General features: G+C 58.6%; 2 protein-coding genes and 1 long non-coding RNA gene across 6 annotated transcripts in view; 1 reads left to right on the top strand and 2 right to left on the bottom strand.

Annotated features, from left to right (window-relative positions):
- The window catches only part of CPNE5 (copine 5), an 82,558-nt gene extending 72,788 nt beyond the window's left edge, over positions 1 to 9,770 (top strand). For all 3 annotated transcript variants that reach the window (XM_054722408.1, XM_054722409.1, XM_054722410.1), the window contains 7 exons: positions 3,470 to 3,516; positions 5,126 to 5,307; positions 6,094 to 6,221; positions 6,415 to 6,517; positions 7,086 to 7,143; positions 7,541 to 7,614; positions 8,595 to 9,770. In XM_054722408.1, the coding sequence (XP_054578383.1) occupies positions 3,470 to 3,516; positions 5,126 to 5,307; positions 6,094 to 6,221; positions 6,415 to 6,517; positions 7,086 to 7,143; positions 7,541 to 7,614; positions 8,595 to 8,813 (811 nt within the window). In that variant the 3' untranslated portion in view covers positions 8,814 to 9,770. The remainder of the gene's footprint in view (positions 1 to 3,469; positions 3,517 to 5,125; positions 5,308 to 6,093; positions 6,222 to 6,414; positions 6,518 to 7,085; positions 7,144 to 7,540; positions 7,615 to 8,594) is intronic.
- On the bottom strand, positions 620 to 9,809 carry LOC129150576 (uncharacterized). 2 transcript variants are annotated; one of them, XR_008557286.1, is made up of 4 exons: positions 9,757 to 9,809; positions 1,514 to 1,739; positions 1,374 to 1,418; positions 620 to 914 (listed from the first exon to the last, which is right to left on the bottom strand). It is a non-coding gene; the product is annotated as an uncharacterized LOC129150576 (long non-coding RNA). The 2 variants fall into 2 exon arrangements; XR_008557285.1 differs by lacking the exon at positions 9,757 to 9,809 and adding an exon at positions 4,367 to 4,411.
- A 6,421-nt stretch (positions 9,810 to 16,230) lies between these two features.
- The window catches only part of RAB44 (RAB44, member RAS oncogene family), a 29,524-nt gene continuing 21,851 nt past the window's right edge, over positions 16,231 to 23,903 (bottom strand). Inside the window, exons 10-14 of the mRNA XM_054722248.1 lie at positions 22,323 to 22,404; positions 21,212 to 21,326; positions 20,084 to 20,185; positions 18,152 to 18,228; positions 16,231 to 16,711 (exon numbers count right to left, since the gene is read on the bottom strand). Of these exons, the coding sequence (XP_054578223.1) occupies positions 16,621 to 16,711; positions 18,152 to 18,228; positions 20,084 to 20,185; positions 21,212 to 21,326; positions 22,323 to 22,404 (467 nt within the window). The 3' untranslated portion in view covers positions 16,231 to 16,620. The remainder of the gene's footprint in view (positions 16,712 to 18,151; positions 18,229 to 20,083; positions 20,186 to 21,211; positions 21,327 to 22,322; positions 22,405 to 23,903) is intronic.

Below are 23,903 nucleotides of genomic sequence, written 5' to 3'. Positions count from 1 at the left end.
TGGGCCAGGGAGTGGTCCCAGGACCAGCAGTTGGTCAAACACGAATTTAAGGAGCAGAGAGAACAGAGGTTTCAGGGTCCGGGCCAAGGCAGCCAGGGCAGCCTGGAGGCTCCAGCCAGCAGCTCAGGGAAAGGAGCCCGCCTGCCAAGGACAGGTGCCAGGTCAGGGTGTGGGTAGCCAAGAGCCCACAGGTGCAGGCAGGTGAGTAACTACACCTGTTTGGAAAGGAGACAGGCAGGGCAGCTGCCAAAGGCTCATCCCAGCCAAGTGGGCACTCGGCTGCCTGGTTCTCCGGGGCAGAGGGCAAAGGCCCGCTCTCCCCGCCACCACAGTCTCAAGGTGAAAGCTCTCCTTTCCCCACTGAGCACACACCCTCCCCACCGTCACCCGGAGGCCTCCTGCCCTCCTGAGCCTGCCCCCCACCTGCCCTTGCTCCCGTCCCTCATCAGAACCGCTCTGTTCCCCATCCATTAAGCAACCACCCCTTACATTCCATAGCGCCTGGTGATTTCCAGTCCTGTTTCTCCTTCTCATTTGCATAATACCCCCAATGTACAGAACACAGTGGGCAGGGCGAAGAGGATCTTCATTTTATTTTTTAATTTAATTTACTCTTTATTGTTGAAATTATTACATGTGTTTCCTTTCCCCCATCGAACCCTCCAGTGGATCGTCACTTTATATAACTTTCCCCAGGCCGCGGGCCTACTAACAGGGTGCCTCCTGTCACGACTGCTGCGTTTCTTCCACAGTCGGGACTCTCCCTGCCTGCCTCCGGCGCCCCGGTGGGGTGGGTGCAGGTGGGGTGGGGGCAGGTGGGGTGGGTGCAGGTGGAGACGGCCGAGTTGAAGGGCTGGGCACTGTGACGTCTCCTGGAGCCTCAGCGGTGGGCGGCTGCTGCGCAAAGCTGGCGCCTGGAGTTCCGGGCAAGTCAGAACACGGAGCCGCCCTGGCCCTCCCCTCCTGCACCCACCCCGCGCCTCTCTGCACTCGCTGGAGAACCTGAGAGGCTGGCTCCAGGCGGCGAGAGCCCCACATGCGTGTCCAGGCAGGCAGCTGATGGCGACATGTGTCTAGGGATCCTCTCCTCCCTGGCCTCCCTCCCTCCCTTGCCCACCTGGAGGGGTGGGGGCAGAGAATGGGCACCTCTGCGCCACGTCAGAGATGGAGCTGGTTGCTCAGCAGCCTGCGCTCTGCCCTGCTGTGCCCTTAGGCAGGTGAGCCTGAGGGAGGACCTTTCCCACAGATACCGCTTTCTGGTCCCTTCCTTCCCTGAGTCATTGCAGAACCCGGAGCAGGGAAAACAGCTTAAGGAGCAAGGCCTTCCTGTGCCCTCAGCTGTGGTCCTGCAGGCCAGGGAGCCAGGCTCTTACCCGCCCAATGTGTCCCTTCATGAAGACACGGTCTCTGTATTCCACCTGAGAGGTGACAAGGAACAGCAGATGAATAGAGTAGGGCAACTGCTATAACAAATAACTCCCCACCCTCAAGGCTTAGCACAAATAAAACTTACACAGAATTTCATTCTTGGGGTGGCAGGGATGGCTGGGGAGATGCTCCACCCAGTCACTCAGGGACCCAGGCTCTTGCCATCTTGGGGCTCCTTCTCCCTCAGAGCTTAGAGTCCATTAGATGCTCTGCCTCCAGGGAGCAGACCAGGGGGAAGTAGTGTGGGGAGAACTGTCTCTGGCCAGCAGATCCTGGCTTGGGTCTCCTGCTACCCCTGTCCTTCACGCTTCCTGGGGGACAAAGGGTCCATGAGCAATAGCTCAGCGGTGATTAGGTGGAGAGAGGGCTGTGGTTCTGATAGGGACCATCTTCTAAATGCAGGTGAGGTGAGCCCTGCCTCATCTTACACCATCCCTGGCCCCAACTTGGAACCACCTTAACAGCTACCCCAAGTGTGATCCCATAAGAGAGTTTCCCCAAGTGTGATCCCAGTCAGGGCCAAACTTTGCACTTCTCAGAATCCTGAATGAGGCCAGAGGATGTTCATTAAAGAGGCAGATTCTGGGCCCATCTCAGACCAACTGGGTTGGCATTCCTGGGAGAGGTGCCCTGGGACCTTCCTTTTAAATAAGCTTCCTGATGACTGTTCATCCAGCGTGTGAACCATGAGGCTGGACTCTCTCAGGGCTCATGTCTTGCCAGCTTTGTTCTGTTAGCACCCCGCACGGAACCTGGAACAGCCAAACCCTCGGCAATTTCAACCCTGAATCTGAATTTCTTATGGAAAAATCCCAAACACATGCAAAAGTGCAGGGGAGGTATAACGAGCCCCCAGGTACCCTTCGCCCAGATGCAACAATTACCAGCTCATGGCCAGTCTTGTTCCACCCGCTCTCCCTTCCATGCAATTATTTTGAAGCAAATCCTAGCCGTAGTTCATTCCCCAAGTACTTCAGGATGTGTCTCTACAATTTAAGGACTCTCTCTGTCAAATGTAACCAAGTATCATAATCACGCCTGGAAGCTGAAATATCTAGTCAGCGTTCAGATTTCCCCAGTTGAGTTATAAATTTTTTAATTGGCTTCTTTGAAGCCGAAATCCAGGCAAAATCCATATACAGGGGTGGGCAAAAGTAGGTTTACAGTTATAATACAAATAAATAATAGAATAATTAATAAACAATAATATAAGAATAAACCGTGTTTCATATACTCACAACTTTTGCCCATCCCTGTATTGGGGTTGGCTGATTTGTCTCTTAATTCTCGTTTCTTCTATCAGTTCCCTGCCCCCGCATCCCCGCGCCTGGAGGGGGGTTTGCTAAGAGCTTCCTACACCTGCAGACAGCTTCTGATTCAGTGGGTCTGCAGGAGACTTAGGGTCCTCCACGTCCCCAGGTGATCCCGCTCCTGCCGGTCCCTAGGCCGTGGTGTTCCAGAAAGCCCCCCAGACTGGCTTTCACTGACCACACCACCCGCGGTGCCCTCCGACCCCGTGCTTCCTGTGAGCAACTGGTAGATGCTCTGGAGGCTCAGTCCGATTCAGGTCCAATTGGGGGCAAGACAGCTTCATGGTGGTGTTTGTGCTTCTCTCAGGAGATGGACAATGTCTATTTGTTTCTCTCTCTCTCTCTTTTTTTTTTTTTGTCAAATAAGTTTTAACCCTGAATCTGACTCCAAGTTCGAGCCAGAAACACAGTGAGACTCTGCTACACAGCCTCAGGCGGCCCAGGGGCAGGGTTTGGGGCGCAAACAAACTGGTCGTAATCACTTGCCCGCACAGAGCATCTGTGTCTTCAACGAGCTCCACCGCCTGGCTCTTGTGATGCTCACAGTAATCCTTGGCTGGGGTGGGGGGGGGCGGGCGGGGGGGCTGGTGTCACCTCCCAGTTTTCCGGATGGAAAGACCACACACCGGCCAGCAGCGGGCTGTGGGCCCGGCTTCCCAGCCTCCAGCCCTGCTCCCCCTGCCTCAGCCCCCCTCTGTCCGGGTAACTCCCCGCTGTTCTCCTTCCTCTAGGACCCAGATCAACTTCACAGTGGCCATCGACTTCACGGCCTCCAACGGTGAGTGGGGATGGCAGAGGCCCTGGATGGGGAGGGGAGGGGACGCTCGGGGCTGTGGTGGTTCCCTCGCTGGCAGCCAGGCCGTCCATACTCTCTGGCCTCGTCCTCACTGAAGAAGAGGTGCTTAGGCCCCAAGAGCCAAAGATGGAACCACGTCACAGCAGGTCTGGGCCCTGACCACCGCCTTGCCCTTGAGGGCACCCGGTCTCCCTGGGGGACCAGGACGGGCTGCTCTGGGCCCTGGAGAGCCCACACCCTCAGCAGTGCAGCCGCCGGGCTGGAGGGGAGACTGGAGTCAGGCCCGAGCGCGGGGTCCTCCGTGAGGGCAGACACGCAGCCCAGGAACCCCGGTCCTCTCCCGGGTTGGGGCTGCCCCGCTTCCTCGCCGCCTCTGACCGTCTCCCGTGTCGGCTGGGACCGAGCCTCCAGGAGCAGTCAGGGCCAGGCCTTGCACTGTTAGAAACATCACCACCTTCTTTGGGGTCTGGGCCCCGTTAGCGGTGCTCAGTGCTCATTTTGGTGCCACTCAGAAGATACCCAGGTCTCACGGCACAGGTGTGTCAGAAACCCCCGGCCCCACGGAGGGTGGTAGGATGTCAGAGTTGGGAGGGGCCTCAGTGGTGCTAACAATGAGGTGAGTTACCATAACCCTCTGTAATCCTCACAACAACCCTACGAGGTGGGGACGGTTATCCCCATTCTGCAGTTAAAAGGAGGAGGAGATCGTGTTTAGGGACAGAGGATAGATCAAAGAAGGAAGTCAGGAGGACAGGGGAGAAATGGAAGGGAGAAGGAGAGAGAGTTATCTCCTCAGATACGGAGACTGAGGCTGAGGGGTTAGGGAGCTTACCCAAGACCACACAGCTAGTAGGAGGTAGGACGGGGTTGGTACCTTTGCAGCCTGAGCGTACTGCCTCTCATTAATAAATAAGTAAAATAAGGACAGTGTTTAGTGGTGATAAAGGCGATGGAGAAGCATCAAGCGAGGAAGAGAGAGAGAGAGGGAGGACGGGGGAGGCTGTGACTTTCGGCGGGCTGCTGGGAAGACCACACCGAGAAGGTGAAACCTGAAGAGCTGGGTGGGGGTGGGGGGGAGAAAGCCTGTGGACCCCTGCGTAGTGTCCCAGGGCAGAGGGAGCAGCCATTGCCCAGGCCCTGAGGGGACTGAGTGCGTGACAGGGAGGGGTAGGCGGTGAGGACAGAAGTAACTGGAGGCTGGTCGTGTGGGACCGGGTAAGGAAGTTGGGTTTAACTCCGGGTGAGGTGGGAGCCTCAGAGCCATTTGAGCAGAGAAGAGTGGCATCCGGGCCTGCGGATTGAGGGCCGCTGGCTGGTGTGCTGAGCGTGGGCGGCGGGCACAGGCGAGGAGGCAGGGTGGCAGGAGGCCGCTGCTCCCTGCCGGCGAGGACGCCGTGGGATCCTGGGCCTGGGATATTGGTTGAAGGCTTAGCACCCAGGCTCGGCGAAAGGATGGGATGTGCAGGAAGACGGAGCGGCATCAGGACAAATAGACGAAAGTCGGGGGTGCCGTTGGACACCCCTTCAGACTCTGAAGCCAAGGAGGCTGGGCGTGTGCACGCCGGCACACGTTCCGTGTCCTGTGTCGCAGGGAACCCCTCGCAGTCCACGTCCCTGCACTACATGAGCCCCTACCAGCTGAACGCCTACGCGCTGGCGCTGACCGCCGTCGGGGAGATCATCCAGCACTACGACAGCGACAAGATGTTCCCCGCCCTCGGCTTCGGGGCCAAGCTGCCCCCCGACGGCAGGGTGTCCCACGAGTTCCCGCTGGTAGGAGGTCCCAGAGAAGGGGCTGAGGGCTGATCACGGGGGTAGTGGTGACAAGCCCGGGCTGGGGCACCTCCCCTCTTACCCGCTAGGGACTTCAGGGCCAGCCTTGGAGGTGTCGGCGGGAGGGAGTGCTGCCTGCTGTGTGCAGGGGGTCTTGTAGCTGGGCCTCCAGAAACCCCCACTCTTCCTTGGTCACAAAGACTCCCATCATGTCTGAAGCCACCCACAGTGGCTCTGGCCTCCTTTTCCTGACAAGACCAGGAGGTGGAGGGGGCGCGTGGCTGTTCTTTCCCCCAAGGCCCCAGAAATGAGGCGGGGCCGGGGGAGGGGGGGTATACAGGCAACTGCGGGGAATTCCAGGAGCTCCCTGGGCTGGTGCTGATGGGGGCCGTGTGGGGACGACTCCTCAGGCCACCTCCTCCCCCCTCCCCCTGCCATGAGCTGGGGACACCGAGCCGGTCCCTGGGTCACTCAGCAAACGCCCCTCATGGCTGCGGAGTGCCAGCACTGTGCTGGGCACGGGACGAAGGAGGGGCGTCAGCCCGGCCCTTCCAGAGCTGCTTGGACCCAGCAGCCACTCTCCAGCCGGGCTGGTGGGGGCTTATCTGGGCAGGTGCAGGGCGTGGGGTGAGGAGCACGTGCTACCCTTCAGGGCAGGCCCCCACACTGCCCTCCCCCCGGCCCCTCCCCCAGGGAAACCAGTAGGAGAGCCCAGGCCTGCTGGCCTCTGCCCCCTGCGCCTGTGGCTCTCCGCCTTCCCACCCCTCCTCCCTCCTCTGCCCCCAGAACGGCAACCAGGACAACCCGTCGTGCTGCGGCATCGACGGCATCCTGGAGGCCTACCACCAGAGCCTGCGCACCGTGCAGCTCTACGGCCCCACCAACTTCGCCCCCGTCGTCACCCACGTGGCCAGGTGAGCCGGCCCCTGGGCCCCATCCGGCAACTCACAGGCCTTGGTCTCCACACCTGTCCCCTTGCCTCTCAGGGAGCCCTGACCCTACCTACCCCCTCCAGCCAAGGAACTGTCCCCACCCAAGTGTTAAGGGACCCTGTGGGGGTGGGGGGACATGCCCAGAGCCTCCCAGACAGACCGCGCCCCACCCCAGGAACGCGGCCGAGGTGCAGGATGGCTCCCAGTACTCCGTGCTGCTCATCATCACCGACGGGGTCATCTCGGACATGGCACAGACCAAGGAGGCGATCGTCAACGTGAGCTGGGGCCGGGACCCGCGGGCGCACCTTCCCCCTCCTTCGGGGAGACGCGTGGGCCTGGCTTCTCCTCTCCCCGCCCTGGGTGGGACCACTGCTGGCTTCTGGCTGCAGCATCCGGAGGGCCCGGCCCTGGGGTGGGGGCATCGGTCCCAATGGCCCCACCGGTGAGCTCCCCACCCACCTCTTATCACGCTGGGTGGTCTGCTCCCGCCGGCCACCTCTGGCTCCCTCATTAGCTGCCCTAAGCCCTCCGCCTGGCCAGGTAGAGAACAGGGGAGGTCCAGGCCACACAAAAGATGCCCCACGGGATGGAGGCTCGGAGGCACAGGAGGGGTGGGGGTCGGGCAGAAACAGGCCTGTGGCCCTGGCTCTGTAGCCCTGGCGCCCTCTCCCTCTCCCCTGCTTTTCTGTGTTTCTGTGTCTCCCTCCTTCTCCCTTCCATTTCTCCCCTGTCCTCCGGACTTCCTTCTTTGATCTATCCTCTGTCCCTAAACATGATCTCCTCCTCCTTTTAACTGGCCCCTCGGCCGGGCCCCAAACACCCCCACCTCCTGCTGTCTCACAGGCTGCCAAACTGCCCATGTCCATCATCATCATCGGCGTGGGCCAGGCGGAGTTCGATGGTGAGTCCCCCCACCCTCTGCTCCGGAGGCTCCAGGCCCTGGGCGCGGCCCTGTCCACAGAGGGAGTGCGCACACCTGGCGTGTGTGCTCAGCTGGGTCAGCTGGCAGGCGCAGGTGTTTGCACAGGGGCCTGTGTGTCAGGGCGTGCGCCCCGCACCCACACCCCAAGGCTGTGGAGAGAGGAAGCCGAATGACTCCTCCCTCCTCCCACCCTGGGAGCCTGGGAGCCTGGGAGCGGGGAGCTGGAGGCTGGGCTAGAACTCAGGACTCACTGGGTGGGCTTCCCCTGTCCCCTGGCCTCAGTTTCCCCATCTCTACCATGGGTCTCTGCCCCGGATGGGCCTGGGATTGGCCCCTGACTTGCCCCCACTCCCACACCTGCCCCCCTCCCCCACAGCCATGGTGGAGCTGGACGGCGACGAGGTGCGGATCTCCTCCCGGGGGAAGCTGGCCGAGCGGGACATTGTCCAGGTGAAGCCCTGCTGCCCCAGCCGGCTGACCTCACACTCCCCAGGGCCTTTCCGGAAAGGCTAGAGGGAGGCGCTGGGAGCCCAGGTGGCCTGGCCTCCCCAGAAGGAATGGGAGTCGGTCCTCGGGTCTCAGCTCCCAGCCGTGCCTGAGACTCACCCCTAGTGTCGCCTGCCCAGCCCTCCCTGCACCCCAGGCCTCCGTGGGCTCCTGCAGGGCACGGCACCCAGTTATTGCACCTTCTGTGTTCTGCCAGGCGCCCCCCTGACCCCCCACCCGCAGCTGGCAGCCCCTGGAGGGAACGGCTAGGGGACAGCGCCCCAAGTCTCCGTGTAGGATGCAGGTGTCATGAGCAGGCAGGCCTCACATGCACCTCAGCAGGCAGCCCTCCTGGCAGCCCCTGCGGACAGAGCCCCCTGCTTAGGAGATTCGGAAGAAAAAGCACTCTCTCCATACCCTGGACTTAAGACTGGGCGGGAGGGGTCGTTCCAGGCGTGGAGACCAGATGGGGGCTAGAAGCCAGAGCAAGTCTGGGGGTGGCACCGTGCATGCAAAGTCCTGGGCAGGAGTGACCTGAGGCCTGGGAAACCCCTGGGAGGAAGCAGAGGGGCCTGCTTAGGAAAGGGCTCTGCCGGGAGGGGGCCTACCTGAGGGCCCAACTCCCGGAAGCCAGGGACCCATTCAGCATCTCCTAAGTGCCCCCTAAGTGCCTGGTGCCCAGACCTCGGGCTGAGGGGTGGCGGTGAGCATCCTGGCGAGGACTTGGCGCTCAGGGGGTGTTTGTGTGGAAGAGAGAGCAATGACGTGATGACAGCTTCCTCGGAGGGTCCACCATGGGGGAGGGGATGAGAAAAGTGGGCAGAGGTTGGGAGGCGGGGGGAGGGGATGGAGGGGGGGCGGGGCAGGATCTCCAGCCTGGAGATGGGGACGGGGGCTGCGTCCAGGCAGAGACCTTGCCTGACCCTGCCTTCCCCGCCGGCCAGTTCGTGCCCTTCAGGGACTACGTGGACCGCACGGGCAACCACGTGCTGAGCATGGCGCGCCTGGCCCGAGACGTGCTGGCCGAGATCCCGGACCAGCTGGTGTCCTACATGAAGGCAAAGGGCATCCGCCCGCACCCCCCACCTGAGGCCCCCGCCAGCTCACCCTCCCAGTCTCCAGCCCGCACGCCCCCTGCCTCCCCCGTGCACACGAACATCTGAGCCTGCCCATGGCGGTGGCTGGGGCCTGAGGAGGCCCGGAGAAGGGTACACTGGGTCCCGAGAGCCCCACCGCCCGCCCGGCCCGGCCTTTGGAACCCGTGTGGCAGACGGGCCGCTGGAGACGCCTTCCCCGTTTCCTGGCCTCACCTGTGGCCCAAACCCAGGGAGCTGGGGTGCAGGCGGGAGAGGCGGGCTCTGGGCCCCTGCTCTTCTCCTCCTCCCCTGACACTTGGTTCTAGTCCAGCCAGGAAGGTGTTAGCAGTCAGGCTGATGGGGTCCCCCTCACACCCTGGACAGTCCCGTCCGCTCGGGCGCTGAAGCCTGGGCTGGGCCTCCCTCCTCCAGGCCCCCTCGCCCTCCCCTCCGCCTGTGCTGTCCACTCCGCTCCCTGGCCCCCGACCCCCACCCCAGCACCTACCCTGTCCCTGTTCCCAGGGAGCCCCAGGAGGCGGACGGGTTGGCAGGAGGCCTGGACACGTGGCCCTCCCTCCCAGGGACACTTGCTTGCAGTGGGGACCCCGCAGCTCCATGAAGGGGCGGCTGTGATGTGGACCGTAGGCCGCCCGATGGGCCAGCCATGGAGGCTTTTCAGGCACAAGGTCTTTTCCATGCCCCTCCAGCCCAGCGTGGCTCTGGTTCTAGACAGAGCCACAGGCCTCTCCCTGGCCGGTGGGCCTGTGGGCACCACAGTTGACTCCGAGCTCCAGGCACCCCTACCTCCCCCCAGAGGCCGCCCAGGGTCCTTGGTGCCCACTCCTCTGCTGCCCACCTAGAGGCCCGGGCAAGCAGCAGCCCAGCCCCGCACGCCCACATGGCCCCGTCACCCCACAGACAGGAGCCAGGGGTCCTGGGCTCAGGCCCCGCTGCAGCCCCTGCCTGCTGTGGCAGCCTTGGTATCCACATCTATAAAGCTAGAGGGTTGACCAGATGGTCTGGGGGTTACCTTCCGCTCCGAGGCCCTGAGAGTCCATTCATCCCGTGCCCAGCCTCCCCATCCCACCCTCACCCATGCGACCTCCTCCTCCAGGCCGTCTTGGCTCTAGGGTCCCCCTGCTCCATCCTTGGGCTCTGCCCTCTGAGCCCGAGCCCCTGCCCCTGCCGTGGGAAAGGTGAGGAAGGTGATCTCACCCCTGGGCACACCCACTGCCCAGCCTTTCCCCCCCTGGGAGCAGGTCATGCATGCCAGTCCCTCCTGCCGCACGGGGCTCCTCAGCCCGCTGAACGTCCTGTGCCTGGGCGAGACCAGGCCCCACCCTGTCTGTGCCCGACACCACTCCCTCCCTGTCATGCATGATGGTGGAGTTGCTACACTGTCTGGTCCTGTGCCTGTGTCTGAGAGTCTCTGTGGAATTTGCCTTAAACTGAAGTAAATTTGGTTCTTTTACTAAAGTTCCTTGTTTTCCTTTCTCCCGAGACAAATAGCACAGAGGCTGCTGTTTGACAGAGTCCAGGTTCTCGTCTCTCTTTCTTTCGTTCTTTTGTTTTTTTTTTTTAATATATTTTATCAATTTTCTACAGAGGAAGAGAGAGGGACAGAGAGTTAGAAACATCGATCAGCTGCCTCCTGCACACCCCCCACCGGGGACGTGCCCGCAACCAACGTACATGCCCTTGACCAGACCGGAATCGAACCTGGGACCCTTGAGTCCGCAGGCCAACGCTCCATCCACTGAGCCAAACCGGTTTCGGCTCTTTCGTTCTTTTGTTCAACAAGGATTTACTGAGCAACAAGTGTGTGCCAGGGTCTGTGCTGAGCACTGGGATGCAGCAATGAACCAAACACACACCCCGTCTCCACGTGGAGTTTACAACAGACACAGACAGGACAGGAAAATGCAGTAAGCACAGGAACACATAGGCAAACAACGTAATTTCAGGTGGCGATCAGTTACAAACAAAATTTTGAGAGAATAAGAGGAGAGAGAGTAACAGGATGATCTTTTATTTTATTAATCCTCATCCGAGGATATTTTTCCATTGATTTTTAGAGCGAGTGGAAGGGAGGGGGAGAGACAGACAGAAACATCAATGTGAGAGAGACACATGGACCTCCTGCATGCGCCCTGACCAGGGCCAGGGATCGAATCTGCAACCTAGGTACATGCCCCTGACCGGAATCGAACCCGGGACTCTTCAGTCCACATGCTCTATCCGCTGAGCCACACCAGCTAGGGCCAGGGTGATGTTTTAGAGGAAGTAGTCAGCGAGGGCCTCTCTGAGGAGGTGCAGTTGAAATGAGTCCTAAAGAAATGAGAGAGCGAGGCAAGAGCGCTCCAAGTAAAGGGAACAGCAGGAGCAAAGGCGCTGAGGTGGGAGCCTGCTCAGTGTGTTCGGAGGACAGCAAGGAGGCCCGTGTGGTTGGAGCTGCAGTAAGAAGGGCTAGCGCAGGAGGTCAGGTCAGGGAGCTGAAGAGCCAGGGCGCGTGGTAAGGCCTCAGCGTGACTCACTGGAGGTGAACGAGGTAACATGATCAGATTGTTCTCTAAAACAAGTGGGGAAAAAAACAAACAACAACAAGGAATTTATTTAGACGTTAACATGTCCCCTTCCCCCAAATGGTAGATCTACCTTAAAAATAAATAAGTAGATCAAGTGGGTCACTGTATTGCACTTGATCATTCACTCACTCATCTTTCAGCAAGTTCTGATGGAGCGTCAGTGCCAGGCCCCACTCAGGGGCGGAGACCCTGACTCACAGTTGCATCCTCAAGGCCTGCCCTTGCTCTGGAGCCGTGGGCAAGGACCTCCTACTCCCTGGGGTCCCGTGGCCAAGCCAGTGGGCGGGGCCAGGGTCTGTGGGCACCGGAGGACAACTCACAGGCCATGTGCCAGGACGGTTTCTGCTCCTCCCATCACTCCTCCCGCCCAGGGTTAGGGTGTGGCCAGACGAGGGACATGTAGATATGCACACGTGGAGCGTGTGCCGGACCCAGGGCCTGCTGCGCTGTAGGTACAAACAGACCCCTTTCCTCCCTGTCCCGCTCCACGTGTAAATCACTGAGGCCATCGGGGACCAGTCTGCTCTCAGATTAGGCCTCCAGAGAGCCATCCCGATCTGCACATCACAAGAAATTTGGTACTAATTCCACCAAAGTTTGGGACTTGTTTACGTCCTAGGATCTCTTAGTGAAGTAGCTCATCCTGGCTGTCCCTGTAATTAGCTGCTCCTCTGACATGCATTCCTATATGCTTGAGTGGGAACCGGCACGGTCACAGCTCGAGAAGAGGGGTGTTCCCATAACCAGCGGCCCATTTACCTCCCCTTGGGCGCTTTGGAGGAGATGCCCACCTGGCAGGGGAACTGAGGCTCGGAGCCACGGCCTCGGGGTGCCGAGAGCCTCTTTATTGTGCTCAACACTGTAACTCCTCTCCTGGGTTCTTTCCCAGGGTGTGTTCCATGGGACACTGGTTCCCTAGCATGGATTTTAGGAAACTGCCAGCTCTGAGCACCTCTTAGAAAATCCAAGTGGCCTTTAGGGCATTCAAGGCTCTGATAAGTCCTGCAGCAACGAGACCAGTTTGACTTGGTTCAACCCAGTGTTTTTGACCGTGGAGTTAGTGTGCACGCGTGTGTGCACACACACACGTGTGTGTGTGTGTGTGTGTGTGTGTGTGCGCTTCGCTGTAGCACTATTACCAAGCAGACCAAGTTGTCTGGGAATTTCAGTGGAGACAATATCCCTGGTTCCCAGGCCAACACACAAGCCCGAGCCTGCTCCCAGGAGGCCAGAGAGAGCGCGTAGATTTGGGGGAGGAGAGATGGAGGCCTCTATTTGCTCTGGAGAGAAGGAAGGGCCTCAAAGGGGCCCCTACCCCAGCCATGCGGGAAAGAGAACCACAGAGAAGAAAGCAGGGTGCTCAGAAATTCACAGCCCAGACTCATGGCGCCATGGCTGACTTTATTTGTGTTCCCTTACTGGGCTGAGAGGTTTGTGTGTGACAGCTGGGGGAGGGCAGGCAGAGGAGGGAGAGGCTGTTAGTCGGGGCGAGGAGCAGGCAGGGTCTGGTGGGCATACCTGGGCCCTGGCCCACCACCAGCAGCATGAGCCCATTGGCCAGCAGCCCCACCAGCAGGCTGAGGCCAAAGAGCCTGGCAAAGCAGTCACTCAGGTGTAGCTGTGGGCCTGGCAGTGACCGTGGCATTGGTCTCTATTCCGCTCCAGACATATAAGGACGCATAGAAAGCAGCCCGGAAATTACCTGGATCTCGCCCTTTAGCAACAGTGACTGTTGACATCGTTTTATTTTCTTTATTTCCTCACTTCTTACAGTTGAGGAAACCGAGGTAGAGAAACATTAGGAAACTGCCAGCTCTGAGCACCTCTCAGAAAATCCAAGTGGCCTTTAGGGCATTCAAGGCTCTGATAAGTCCTGCAGCAACGAGACCAGTTTGACTTGGTTCAACCCAGTGTTTTTGACGCCTCCCTCTTTCCTCTGTTGAGCCCCATTCTTTCCACAGACCCCTATGTACAGGAGAGGCCCTGGACATGCATTAGCCCCTTTAGACCTCACAGCAACCTGGTGGGACGGGCTCTGCCAAGGCCCTGGGTTCAAATCCCAACTCTACTACTTGGTAGTTCCAGGACCTTGGGAAAGTTACCTAATGTTTCTCTACCTCGGTTTCCTCAACTGTAAGAAGTGAGGAAATAAAGAAAATAAAACGATGTCAACAGTCATTGTCGCTAAAGAGCGAGATCCAGGTAATTTTCATTTTTTTCTTTTTAATTTCTTATTTCTAAAATTTCTTCATTGAGTACAAATGGAATCTGATAAATAAATATCATGGATGGAGATGGAGATGGAGATGGAGATGGAGATGGAGACGGAGATGGAGATGGAGACAGAGAGGATTATGCTTTCTTCTTTGAACAAAAAGACCTTGACCTTGAAACAGGGAGATTTTAACTTGAGGTTCATGTATGAAAGTGGGTGCCCAGGGCTTTGAGAAGGTGTCGAGTCCCGACCACTGGTTCCCAAATTTGTCTGCATCTTGGAGTCACTTAGGTGTTTTGAAAAGACTAATGCACAGGTCCTACCCCCGGAGACGTGATTTATTGGTCTGGGCTTTGGCGGCCACTTAGAACCTCTACGGTTTGGCGGGGGGGGGGGGGGGGGTGGGGGGGGGAGTGCTGCATCCCAGCTCTTATCTCCCTCCTCACCCCCACTCCACCCACATGCTGAGGGCAGGGGGCCTGATTGAGAGGACTCAGCCTGGGAGATAGGGTGCAGACCCAGAGTCAGCCCACGGCTGATGTCGCCTCCTGCTGCTTTGCAGGGCAGGATGGATGCCCTCCCACCTGTAGTGGGGAGAGGCTGGCCCATATCTCAACAAATGAATATTTCCTGAGTGTTAACCTGGGCCAGGTGCTGGGGACCCAGCAACAAACAAGACGGCGCAGTGGGGTCCTCATTCCAGTTCCCGCCCCCTTTTCCCCTACAGTGGGGACAGGGCAGGAGACCCTCTCCAGCTGGCTCAGAGCCAGGGCTGCAGGTCCCCGAGCCCCTGCAGAGCCTGCTGAAGAGCCTGCTTGGTCCCACCCTCCTTTCTTTTCTTTTAATTTATTTTGTTGAGTTTTAGAGAGAGGGGAAGGGAGAAAGAGAGAGAAACATTGTGAGAAAGAAACATTGATTGGTTGCCTTCCACATGCACCCCGACTGGGGATTGAACCCAAAACCTAGACATGCACCCCGACTGGGAATCGAACCAGCAACCCTTCGGTGAATGGGACGGTGCTCAGCCAACTGAGCCACGCGCGCAGGGGCTCACCCTTCTTTCCTCAATCGGCCTCAAGCCAAGCTGTGACCTGAGCCCCGTGGCTGGCATGCGCTGAGAACTCACCGCTTGCCCGAGAGTCCACTCTGCAGTCTACCTGGAGTCCCTCCTGCTGCTGCCCCGCCTGCCTCGTGCTGCTCCGGGGCTGGGGGCTCTGCCGCTGACTTGGACCCTGTGACACCGGGGGCCGGGCCCTCCACAGTGTGCTCTGCACAGAAGCTGGACCCCGCAGAGGAAGCCAAGGGGGTTCTAGGCACAAGTGCAGGCCCTTCCAGCACCGTCTCCAGGGAGCTTCAGGCAGCTGCCTGAGCCGGGGCAGAGCTGAGAGAGGAGGGGCAGGCCCGGGCCACTTGTGCACTGGGTCCCCCAAAGGACAGGGCTCTGCCTGCGCTCCTGGCCCCTCAGGAGTCACACCCTGCCTGCCTCCCTAACTCACTGACCCCCAGGACAGATGTCGCTGCCTGCCAGCACCCTGGACCCCAGAGAAGGAGCCATTAGCAAGAGCAGGACTTGCCCCACCCCTGTGCAGGGCCGGGCATCCCTCACTACAGCCCGGCTCTCTGTGTGTCTTGCTCTGAGCACCACAGCCTAGAGACTGCTCAGAGCGGCAGGCCGGCGGGCTGACTCAGAGGACGCGGGAGGAGGAGACGCTGCGGTGGGACAGGATCAGCGAGGGCCGGTGACAGGACAGGCTGGGCCGCGGAATCAGCCTGCATACAGGCTAGAGGTCGAAAGAGGTCCATTAAGGGCATCGGGTCCCAGCTTGGCGGCTTCTGATGCCTGAACTTCTCCACCTCGCCTCTTGCCACGTGTCACCTGGCTTCGGCTTCTGTGCCTCTAGTGACTGACCTGAGGCCTCCCTTTTAGAATGGAGCCGCAGGATGGGGCAGGCGGAGACGGTGATTAAACAGCAGGAAGGCGCCGGCCGCTGTCTCCCGCCCTCCCGCTTTCTCCTCTCTCTGTGCCGCTGTCTCTCGAAGTGTCTGTGCTTGTCTCGCTGTGAAACTGGGGTTTCCTCTGATTCAGCTGAGGAATTCACCCGACTGATCGCAAAGTACCAAGCTGGGTGCCTGCACGCCGCCCGCAGCGCGGTGAGCATGGCTGTGGTCACCAGGCGGAGACAGAACATCGGCGGCAAACAGATGGCAGGAGATCGTCCAACCCGGGCGGAGACCCGCCGACGGCCAGTGGTGAGACTCTGGGAACTCCCACAGAAGCTCTACCCAATCAAGCCCAGCCTCCCCAGCTGCTCCCTGCCCCCCCCCCCCACGCCCCAGCTGTGCCTCCGGGGCATCCAGAGAGTGACGCCTTGGGGCAGAGGGCTGCACCAGGGGGCACCTGGCCTTGGGGCACGGGCGGGATCCCGAACGTGACCCCTTAGAGGCAGATCTTGTGGAAAGGGCAGGGGCTCAGGAAATGTCAGGGGCCTATCAGGGACCAGAGGACATTGCTCTCCCCAGGAACCCATGCTTCTCGGAGGAAACGCCAAGCTCGCAAACAGCTACGTGAGTGCGGCAAGGTCACGGCCTTTCCCAGCGCGGAACAGTGGGGCGGCCTTAACAAGCAGAGGACTTTGTCGTTAACAGGCGATGCCGGTTAGGAATCAGCACCAAAGCAAGACCCTTGAACAGTTTCTTCCCCCTCAACATGCATTTTTATTTCTGGCTCTATAGGAACACCAGTCGTCGCAGAAGATCCAAAAAGACAAATGCGTATAAGAGGGAAATACCGCCCCCACATTCACCCTGTAATTCCACTGCCCAGAGATGGGTGGCTAATATTGTGGTGTGTTTCCCTTAAGTTGTTTCTCGAGACTTTTCCTTCTTTAAGGAGTCCCCCACCCCAAGGGTTATTTGCTCAGCAAAGTCCTTCTTCGGGGAGCGAAGGGCAGCGTTAGCGCAGCCCCGGCCCTGGGATCCGAGCCCTGACCCGGGAGGATTCTCCGGATCTTCCGAGCGGGGCCTCCGGCGTTGCTGTCCAGGCGGGCGAGACAGGGAACCCAAGGGAGGCCGTCCCCCGAGCCAGGCCAGCTGGTCAGGAGCAGCAGCCAGCTTTCTTCCGGGGCCTCTCAGGGGCCACCTCCACCAGGGAGCCCTTCAGGAGATCTTCCTGCCTCTTGAGTGACCTGCACGACCACCCCCGGCATCAGTCCTCGCTCTCAGCTCCCGGGGCAGCAGGGAGGGGCAGGGGGGTGCAGCTGGGGGACAGGAGAGCTGGGCCCTGAGCTGCCTCTCTCCTCCCTGCTCTGCCCCGCCCTACACTCCACAGGCACCAGGAAAACGGGGCCTCGGAGACGGTGGGTTCCGTCTCTTTGCTGGCGTTCTTTCCAGCCTGCTACGTGCCAGGCACGGTGCCAGGGACTCCGATGTGACAGTGAAGCCAGCGTGTCCTGGCCTTGGGCAGTGAGGGAGGCAGAGGAGGATGAGGACCCAGGATAGCGAAGCGCCCAGAGGGACTTCACACCAGGTCCTGGGGGTGAGGGAGGAGGGAGGCAGTGTCCGGGCTGAGACACAGCGGTGGACAAAGGTTTGCCAGCAGAAAAGGGGGTAGGATCCGGGGAGAGGGCAGAGGCTCCGTGTGAAGAGAGAGCTTGGGGGTTGGGAGGGTAAAAGATGCCCATTCGTGTTCATTCACTCATTCATTCATTCATTCACAATATGTTTGCAGCCGATCAATGATTCCCTCTTATCATTGATGTTTCTATCTCTCTCCCTTCCTCTCTGAAATCAATAAAAATATATTTAAAAAACAACACACAATATATTTACTATGTGCTGGGCCCTTTGCTAAATCACAGAGCGAAGGGCTGAATGGCCAGAGGAAGCCTTGGGGGCAGCGGGGGCTCAGGTTCTGGGGGCCTGGGAGCAACGGGCTTACATCCTAAAGCAAAGGGGAGCCAGGGAGCAGTTTCTGGCCCGAGGGCATCATGGCTGACCAGGCTACAGACTGGCCAGCCACTGCAGTCACTTCACAGAGAGGAGCCTGAGGCCATCTGGTCCGATACTCCTGCCTCTGACGCTTCCTTCAGTTATTGAGCACCTAGTGTTTGCCGGTCCCAGGGGGAGGGGGAGGGGCTAAACAAAACAGACAAAGCCTGCCCTCCAGGATTTATAGCCTGGGGCCGGGAGGAGGCAGCCGGCAACAAGAAAACAGACAAATGCACGTGTAATTATAATTTGTACCCCAGGGCTTTGAAGGACAGAGACCTGAGATCCCGCCTAGTGGGGGGAGGGGGGAGGGGAGGCCCTCTGAGGGGCTGAAGCTGTGTGTGTGTGTGTGTGTGTGTGTGTGTATGTGTGTGTGTGTGCAGGGAGATGGCCCTGGATGTTGTGAGGCATTGGCACCGTGTTCTAAATCCAGTGGAAGTCACTAGAAGGTTGGGAACACTTTGCCAATGAGTAAACTGAGGCTCAGAGACCAGATGGGGCTTTGGGAGGTGAAGCAGCGAATGGGCTGGTAGAACTGGAGGCTCTCCACACTGGGGAGCCCTGTGGTTTCCTAGGTGCTTCCCACCCAGGCTGGCTGCCGGCTGCCCAGGGCTCAGGGTGGGGAGCGGGGCACTCACCTGGCCAGGCTCACCATGGGCTCCAGGATGTTGTGACCCAGGGCCGCGCTGCATTCTCCGAAGGAGAGCCCCAGCTCCTGCAGGCCAGACAGACGGGGTGGGCGCCTTGGGGAGACCACTGGAGTCCGGCAGGCAGCCCATTGAACCTCACTGCTGAATCTGCTAATTCAGCAGTGAGGTTCCATGCCGTGCCACCATTACTCATGTTTGGGTCTAAGGCTGGGCTGGGAGGGAGGCAGAGGTGGCCAGGCGGCTGTCCACCAACGGCCTGGCCCCTGAGTCCCGCCAGTAGGTCCCTAGGCCGACCACGGAGGGTGAGGCAGCCCATCTCCGCGTAGCCCAAGGTCCCCAGCCTCGCCCCCCTGCCCGCTGCCCCTCCCCCCTGGCTGGGCGGGTGTCAGTGACACCCTGGAAATGGCTACAGCCTTCGGAGCGACGGTGGGAAGCCCGTGTCCTGACTTGGAGAAATGTCCGTGATGTTTTGAAACCATTCGTTATGTTGTTCATTTCAATAGCATTTAATTGGGGGAAATATTAGAAAAGACAGCGTAAAAGAAGTACAAAATATAAACCACTCCTGTTGGCATATATATATTTCCATTGTTTTATATAACCCTTTTGTGGGGGGAGAGGCGGCTAGATGCCATTATACCATTAAATAAGCCAATGAAACTGCTGTCTTGTGGGCTCCAAACAGCCAGATACCAGCAGTCGCAGAGGGTCGACCCAACCTGCGCCCAGCTTTGCAGCTGCTCTTCCGACTTCACATTACGGTGGAAGCACTTCCTCCACACCCTCCCTGTTTCCCCAGGGCAGGTTCCCAGGCCAATGCTGGCCTCTCACAGGAACTCCACGACTCAGCTACCGGCGCTGTCCGGTGCTTTCCTTAGAAACACCACTGTGAGGACCGTCCTCGCGTAAACATGTCTGATTACACATTGCACACGGGGTCCATCCTGTTCTTCCCTGGGGGTTGTTATTTCTGCTGCTTTTAGGGTAAATGGCTAGAGGAGGAATTACTGTGTCACAGAGATGAGCTACTGCTTTTAGAGAAAAACATTCCCGCCCCGCAGGCGCCACCCTGATGAGCTCACGGGCAGGAGGCGGAGAGGAGAGCCGGGCGGGAGACGCAGCGGGAGTGCGGGCAGGGCTGGGGCAGAGGTGGGGCAAGGAGTGGCTTCTTTTTATTTTTCTATTTTTTCGTTATTATTCTCCAGATTTTTCGTCAACTTCTATTCATAAATAAATAGTAACCACTGTCTGGTGGTGGGGCTTTTGATGTTAATCTTCCTGGGGAAGAATTTGAGTCTTAAAATAGATTAAATTAGAAGGAATGTTATGTTAATTAGAGACCAGAGATAAAATTAGGACTCGATCGGGAATTTTAAGTGAAGCTTTTAAAACCTTTTTACTCTGAAGCTATTTTTTACGTAGGTCAGGACACTGGGTGTGGATCTGCTAATTCAGCAGTGAGGTTCCATGCCGTGCCACCATTACTCATGTTTGGGTCTAAGGCTGGGCTGGGAGGGAGGCAGAGGTGGCCAGGCTGCTGTCCACTCTGACCTGGCCTTTGGCCGGGCAGGGGCAGAAAGGACCAATGGGTCCTTCTCTTTAAAAAAAAATTTTTTTTTAATTGATTTCAGAGGAAGGGAGAGGGAGAGGGAGGGAGGGAGAGAGAAAGAGAGAGAGAGAGAGAGAGAGAGAGAGAAACATCAATGATGAGAGAGAATCATTGACTGGCTGCCTCCTGCACCCTCCACACTGGGGATCAAGCCTGCAAACTGGGCATGTGCCTTGACTGGGAATCAAGATGATCAACCACTGAGCCACGCCGGCCGAGCAATGCCCCCAGGCCAGGGTGACCTATTCACTGTCCTCCAGGGAGGGGTCTGCCTGGTCCAGCCTGGGGGAGACCGACACGCAGGTGCTCACCTGGGCCAGTTGCTGCCCAGCCTCGGTGGACACCTGCCGCTGCTCGTCACAGTCCATCTTGTTTCCCAAGAGAAGAACGACCACTCCAACAGACCCCGAGTCCTGCACACAGAGCACATTCCCTCAGCCACACCTGCTGAGTGCCTGCTGTGTGCCAGGCCTGGGTGGACTTGGCCCTGACCTCCAGGAAGCTGGCAGCGTGCCTCCTCCCCCCACATACACCCACCTTTCCTGTCACCCTCCCTCCTCAACCTCCCCACCTGGACAACTCCCCTCCATCTGCAGTGAGGCTGCCCCTCCTACCTGCCTGCAAACATGCCACCCATTTTCCAGGGCCAACCCCAAAGCTCCCTCCCCCAGGAAGCCTTCATGGATTGATCTTACCCAGGCCCCTCCTCTTCCTGCCTGTGCTCAACAGCCCAGTGCTTGCTGACACAGGGTGTCTTGGTTCTTTTCCTAATTCTTTCATGAAGAATAATAATAACAGCTTTTATTTACTGAGTGCTTGCTATCTACCGGGTGCTGTGCTGAAAGCGATGATATCCGTTACCCTCACGAGTCTATGAGAGAAGCCGGGAAAGGCAAGTTCGGAGAGGCTGTCACTGACTTGGGGTGGGATAGTTGGGTCTGGTCTGACCCCAGAGCCCAGCTGCCTTTGTATATGACCGTATCTTACTTCTTCTGCATCTCTTCCACTAGAAACTTCTAGAAAGAAGACTCCATGTCGTACTTCATAGCCCTCTGCTGTGCTGGCACATACTGCAGAATCTCAGCAGCTATGTACCCGTTAAGCACACGGGGAAGGAACTAGAGACGTGTGGGCAGAGGGAGTACCACCTAAAGTGGCACTAGAATTGCATCATCCCCGGGGGTTAAGAAGACATCGCAGAGCTGCCGGATGTAAGAAAGAAATGCTCGTAGGCCAGGGAGACGTTTGTTTTGGAGGCTGTACTGTGTGGTTGTGGCTCCCGGGTACCACTCCCAGGCCGTCCAGTCACAGGCCCGCAGGGAGCTGTGGCCCCTGCATGTCTGTTGTAACGTCTGCCATCCCGGGGGAAGGGCAGCGTGGGCAGGATTCAGGTTCCCTCCTGACTCCGGAAACCGGGGCCTCCGCCGCCACCCGCTCACCTGGAGACAGTCCAGCCAGTAGCGCACGTGGGCAAAGCTCTCCGGGGACGTGACGTCATACATGAGCACCACACCATCAGCCTTCCGGAGCAGCTGCCGCGTCACGCTGTGGTACCTGCCGGGGAGTCTGCGTGAGGCCGGGCCTGCTGGGCTGACCCAGGCCCGGCCTCTCTAGGCCTCGGCCACTCCATCGGCAACGAGGGAGGATTGATGTTTCCTGCTTCTCATTGCTTCCCACGAGAGTGTGCACGTGCTCGCCTTCTCCCACTGTAGTCATCGGCGAATAGGTAACAGGTCTCATGGCTCAGATTTCAAAAGGTACCAAAGGGCACCCCGTGAAAAGTCTCCCACCGCCACGCTGCAGCCGCCCGGTCCCCCTCCCCAGCGGCAGCCAGGGCCACCCGCTTCTTAAATATTTTCCCAGAGGTGCTTCATGCATATTCATAAATGTGCATGCACACACATATCTGTACACATGTACACGCACCTGCCCTTTGCCCTTGTTCACACAGCACAGTGTAAAGCCCTCACATGCAGGTTCAGTAACCCCGGCCATGTTTTTCTAGCCAAGAGAAGGCCTTGGAGGAGTTTCCCTGTTGGCCACAGTGAGGGCCTCGGTCTTTCTGTGGCTTCATAACACTCTATTGTGTGGGCAGACCCTGGCCTGTCTCACTGGCACCACCGATGCGATGCTCGGTGGGCTGTTGCCAGTCTTTGCGATGTAAACACTGCCGTGAACACCTCGGGCCCTTCGATGTCATCATCTGAGTTACCAGAAGCGTGAGTTTCTAGACACGAAACCGCTGGGTAGAGAAGTGCTTTCAAGTCTGATCACTGCTGCCCAACCGGCAAGCGGACGGCCAGCGTCTGCAGGACAGCGATGGGGCGCCGGCCCCGAGGGCCCAGCTGGGGTGATCCTCACAGAAGCCCTGCCCAGCAGGGGCCTCGGGGCCGCCCCGTCTTCTCCACAGGGCCTTGACTCTCCTCCCCGGCCCCTGACCCCCTCCCCCCCCGGGGTGATGTCTCTTTTGCCCACGTTGGGCTCCTCAGGGCGGGGCGCCTCCACCCGGCACCCAGGCTCAGCGCAGGCCGCCGTGGCGACAGGGCCTACCTCTCCTGGCCAGCCGTGTCCCAGAGCTGCAGCGCATAGTACTTGTTGTCCACCAGCAGGTTTTTGACCCGAAAGTCCACTCCTAGGGCACACAGAGAGGGTGAGGCTACTCTTAAGTCACCACCCAGGATGGCTAGCCAAGGCCGGCCCAAGTGCCCCAACCCCGGCCCCAGGGGACGGGAACCTGCGGCTGCTGGGCTTCCCTCTGCTCCCCAAATCCCACCCACACTCAAGGGCCCAGGTCTCTCAAGAAGCCTTCACTGACACCCCAGCCACGGGGCTCACTGCCCCGCTGCTCTCCGTGCCAACGTAGGGAACCTCAAAATATTTTGACCTCTATGAGTACAGCAATGTGTACTCCTTAGTCCACTCAGGAAAACCTGTTTCATTGTTTTATTTTATAACTAGAGGCCCAGTGAATGCACTGGAGGGGGGGGTCCCTCAGCCCTGCCTGTCCCGTCTCACAGTCCAGGAGCCCTCAAGGGTTGGAGGTGACCCAGCAATCAGGGGAAGGCGACGCCCCCATCACACCTCCTCTGCTGCTGCCACTGCCGGCAGTGCAAGCCACGACTGGCCCTGGTTACCTGAGCCTCGGGCGGCCCTGGGCAGCTGGGGGGCTGAGCGCCGCCATCTTTGAGGGTGTGGCAGTCAATTAGCATATTCCCTCCTTATTGGCTGTGGGCTCCACCATCTTTGTGAGGGTCAATTAGCATATTCCCTCCTTATTGGCTGTGGGCTCCACCATCTTTGTGAGGGTCAATTAGCATATTCCCTCTTTATTAGATAGGATACTCATTTCATATCCCAGTTATGGCATGCATCCTCCCTTCTACCAGACAGCCAGGGGTGTGCGTGGAAGGAGCGCTGTCCTCAGAGGTGACTGGTGGGCTATGAGTTGTCCGCCCTCTGCCGCTGTATCTGCGGTGTGACCTCAGCAAGTCACTTCACCTCTCTGAGCCTCCCTTCCTCATCACACCGTACAGGGCGACTGGGAAGAGTAAATGACGTATGTCCAAGGTTTAGCCCAGTTTCTGGGAGGGGGAGGTGCTTGAGAGGCGGTAATTGTTACCATTATTCATTCTCGTCTCTCTGAACCCCAGCCCTGCCTGAGGTCATGGCTCCAGACCCTTTCTGGAAATATGGAGGTAAGTGAAACCTCGGGGAAGTTTGGGATCTTTGGGCTACAACTTCCTGCCAACCCCTACTTCCCAAAGGAAAGCAGGTGGGGTGGGGGATGATGGAGAGGGCTTCTTTTTTTAATTCTTATTTTTTGGTTAATCCTCACCTGAGGATATTTTCTCCATTGATTTTTAGAGAGAGTGGAAGGGAAGGGGAGAGACAGAGAGAGAGAGAAACATCAATGTGAGAGACACACATCGACTAGCTGCCTCCCGCATGCACCCCGACCAGGGTTGGGGATCAAGCCAGCTACCGAGGTACGTGCCTTGACCAGAATCGAATTTTCTGGAAGCCTCTTAGTACATGATAATGGGGGTGGAATCGGTATTATTCTCAGAGCTTGATGCTTACTAACGAGCTAATCCTTACAACCACTCTAGCAAGCCGGCACCCCAGTTGTCC

The sequence above is a fragment of the Eptesicus fuscus genome, chromosome 10, assembly GCF_027574615.1.
Source record: "Eptesicus fuscus isolate TK198812 chromosome 10, DD_ASM_mEF_20220401, whole genome shotgun sequence".
NCBI classification, from domain to species: domain Eukaryota; kingdom Metazoa; phylum Chordata; class Mammalia; order Chiroptera; family Vespertilionidae; genus Eptesicus; species Eptesicus fuscus.
This window is presented reverse-complemented; position numbering and strand designations above follow the sequence as displayed.